We start from the raw sequence: 2,666 nt of genomic DNA, 5'->3' as shown, positions 1-2,666 counted from the left end.
TAAATGCTAATCCCAACCGATTCCTAGGGCAACAAGTTAACTTCCGGAGCAACGAAAACAAAACAAAACATTTTTGCAGTCTTCCGTTTCCGGGCGGCTGGTTGCCGTGGTAACGGCGACGCCAACATTCTTGGCAGTTATGGAGAGGATGAATGGGGCGCAGATCCCCGATGGGGCTTTCACCGCGGCAGTCTACCGGCTCATCCGGGATTCCCGCTACGCCGAGGCCGTGCAGCTGCTGGGCGGAGAGCTCCAGCGGAGCCCGAGGAGCCGCGCCGGCCTGTCGCTGCTGGGCTACTGCTACTACCGCCTGCAGGAGTTCGCACTGGCGGCCGAGTGCTATGAGCAGCTGGGCCAGCTGCACCCCGAGCTAGAGCAGTACCGCCTGTACCAGGCCCAGGCCCTGTACAAAGCCTGCCTTTACCCGGAGGCCACCCGGGCCGTCTTTCTCCTCGTGGACAACCCCACCTACCACAGCCGGGTCCTCCGCCTCCAAGCCGCTATCAAGTACAGCGAGGGCGATCTGCCTGGGGCCCGGAGCCTGGTGGAGCGGCTCCTGAGTGGGGAAGCAGGGGACGAGAGTGGGGGCGAGAGCGAGCCAGATGGCCAGGTCAACCTGGGTTGCCTGCTCTACAAGGAGGGGCAGTATGAAGCCGCGTGTTCCAAGTTCTTTGCGGCCCTGCAGGCCTCGGGCTACCGGCCTGACCTTTCCTACAACCTGGCGTTGGCCTATTACAGTAGCCGGCAGTACGCCTCAGCTCTGAAACATATCGCCGACATTATTGAGCATGGCATCCGCCAGCACCCGGAGCTAGGTGTGGGCATGACCACGGAGGGCATTGAGTTTCACAGTGTTGGCAACACCTTAGTCCTCCACCAGACTGCTCTGGTGGAAGCCTTCAACCTCAAGGCAGCCATAGAATACCAGCTGAGAAACTATGAGGTGGCTCAGGAAACTCTCACGGACATGCCACCTCGGGCAGAGGAAGAGCTGGACCCTGTGACTCTGCACAACCAGGCCCTTATGAACATGGATACCAGGCCCACAGAAGGATTTGAAAAGCTGCAGTTTTTGCTCCAACAGAACCCCTTTCCCCCAGAGACTTTTGGCAATCTGTTGCTTCTCTACTGTAAGTATGAGTATTTTGACCTGGCAGCAGATGTCCTGGCAGAAAATGCCCATTTGACTTATAAGTTCCTCACACCCTATCTCTATGACTTCCTGGATGCCATGATCACTTGCCAGACAGCTCCTGAAGAGGCTTTCATTAGGCTTGATGAACTAGCTGGCATGCTGACTGACCACCTCCGGAGACTTACCAAACAAGTACAGGAAGCAAGACACAATCAAGATGATGAAGCTGTCATAAAGGCAGTGAATGAATACGATGACACCCTTGAGAAATACATTCCAGTGTTGATGGCCCAAGCAAAGATCTACTGGAACCTTGAAAATTACTCAATGGTAGAAAAGATCTTCCGCAAATCTGTGGAATTCTGTAATGACCATGATGTGTGGAAGCTGAATGTGGCTCATGTTCTGTTCATGCAGGAAAACAAATACAGAGAAGCCATTGGTTTTTACGAGCCCATAGTCAAGAAGCACTATGATAACATCCTGAATGTCAGTGCTATTGTATTAGCTAACCTCTGTGTTTCATACATCATGACAAGTCAGAATGAAGAAGCCGAGGAACTGATGAGGAAGATTGAGAAGGAGGAAGAGCAGCTCTCCTGTGATGACCCCAATAAGAAAATCTACCATCTGTGCATCGTGAATTTGGTGATAGGGACACTTTACTGTGCCAAAGGAAATTATGACTTTGGTATTTCTCGGGTTATCAAAAGCTTGGAGCCTTATAGTAAAAAACTGGGAACAGATACCTGGTATTATGCCAAAAGATGCTTCCTGTCTTTATTAGAAAACATGTCAAAACACATGATTGTGCTGCGTGATAGTGTTATTCAAGAATGTGTCCAGTTTCTAGAACACTGTGAACTTTATGGCAGGAACATACCTGCGGTTATTGAACAACCCCTGGAAGAAGACAGGATGCATATTGGGAAGAATACAGTCACCTATGAATCCAGACAGTTAAGAGCTTTAATTTATGAGATTATAGGGTGGAATATGTAATAAAGTCTAAAACCTATTTTATCATAATGGCTTTGTTATCTGTATTTGGCATTCTTATTTCTGTGTTCAGCATCTGGCACCTTCACTTTTGTTACATGTTGAACTTTGCACACTTTAAAATTATAATAAAAATAACTAGATAAAATATTTGTTTGGGGAAACCTCGTAGAATGATACATAATGAACTTGAACCCTAGAGTATTTTACAAAAAATTTCAGATCTGATGAGGGGAATTGCTTCTACTTTGTTTGTAATCCCTGTGTTCTCTCTCTCTTGTTATCTTTTGTGCTTTGCTGTATATTCAGAGGCCCTTCCATGACAGAAGCTCATCATCCATGGACTAGGTGCTATTGAAGTCCAGAACTCAGTATTTACTGTAGAGAACTTCTGGACTTTAATAATTATTTCAGGGCTTTGTCCTCTAGTCTCACAATTTGCTCTCATAATTATTAATTTATGATGCATAACTTTGCATAAATTTTGGATGCTTTGGTGGAGTGCTCCAATACTGAAGTGATGTTTTATCTC

At 47.5% G+C, this 2,666-nt stretch overlaps 1 protein-coding gene across 1 annotated transcript; it reads left to right on the top strand.

Annotated features, from left to right (window-relative positions):
* On the top strand, positions 1 to 2,158 carry TTC30A (tetratricopeptide repeat domain 30A). The gene has a single exon (XM_037849817.1). It carries the CDS (start codon positions 140 to 142, stop codon positions 2,135 to 2,137), a length of 1,998 nt encoding a protein of 665 aa, XP_037705745.1. The 5' UTR covers positions 1 to 139; the 3' UTR covers positions 2,138 to 2,158.
* Positions 2,159 to 2,666: the final 508 nt, after the last annotated feature.

The sequence above is a fragment of the Choloepus didactylus genome, chromosome 9, assembly GCF_015220235.1.
Source record: "Choloepus didactylus isolate mChoDid1 chromosome 9, mChoDid1.pri, whole genome shotgun sequence".
In the NCBI taxonomy this organism is placed as follows: Eukaryota; Metazoa; Chordata; class Mammalia; order Pilosa; family Megalonychidae; genus Choloepus; species Choloepus didactylus.
Note: the sequence above shows the minus strand (reverse complement) of the source record. Positions and strands in the feature narration are given on the sequence as shown.

Bases quoted from the DNA above. Each gene is read 5' to 3' on its own strand.
- TTC30A (XM_037849817.1), top strand. From the start codon at position 140: ATGGAGAGGATGAATGGGGCGCAGATCCCCGATGGGGCTTTCACCGCG.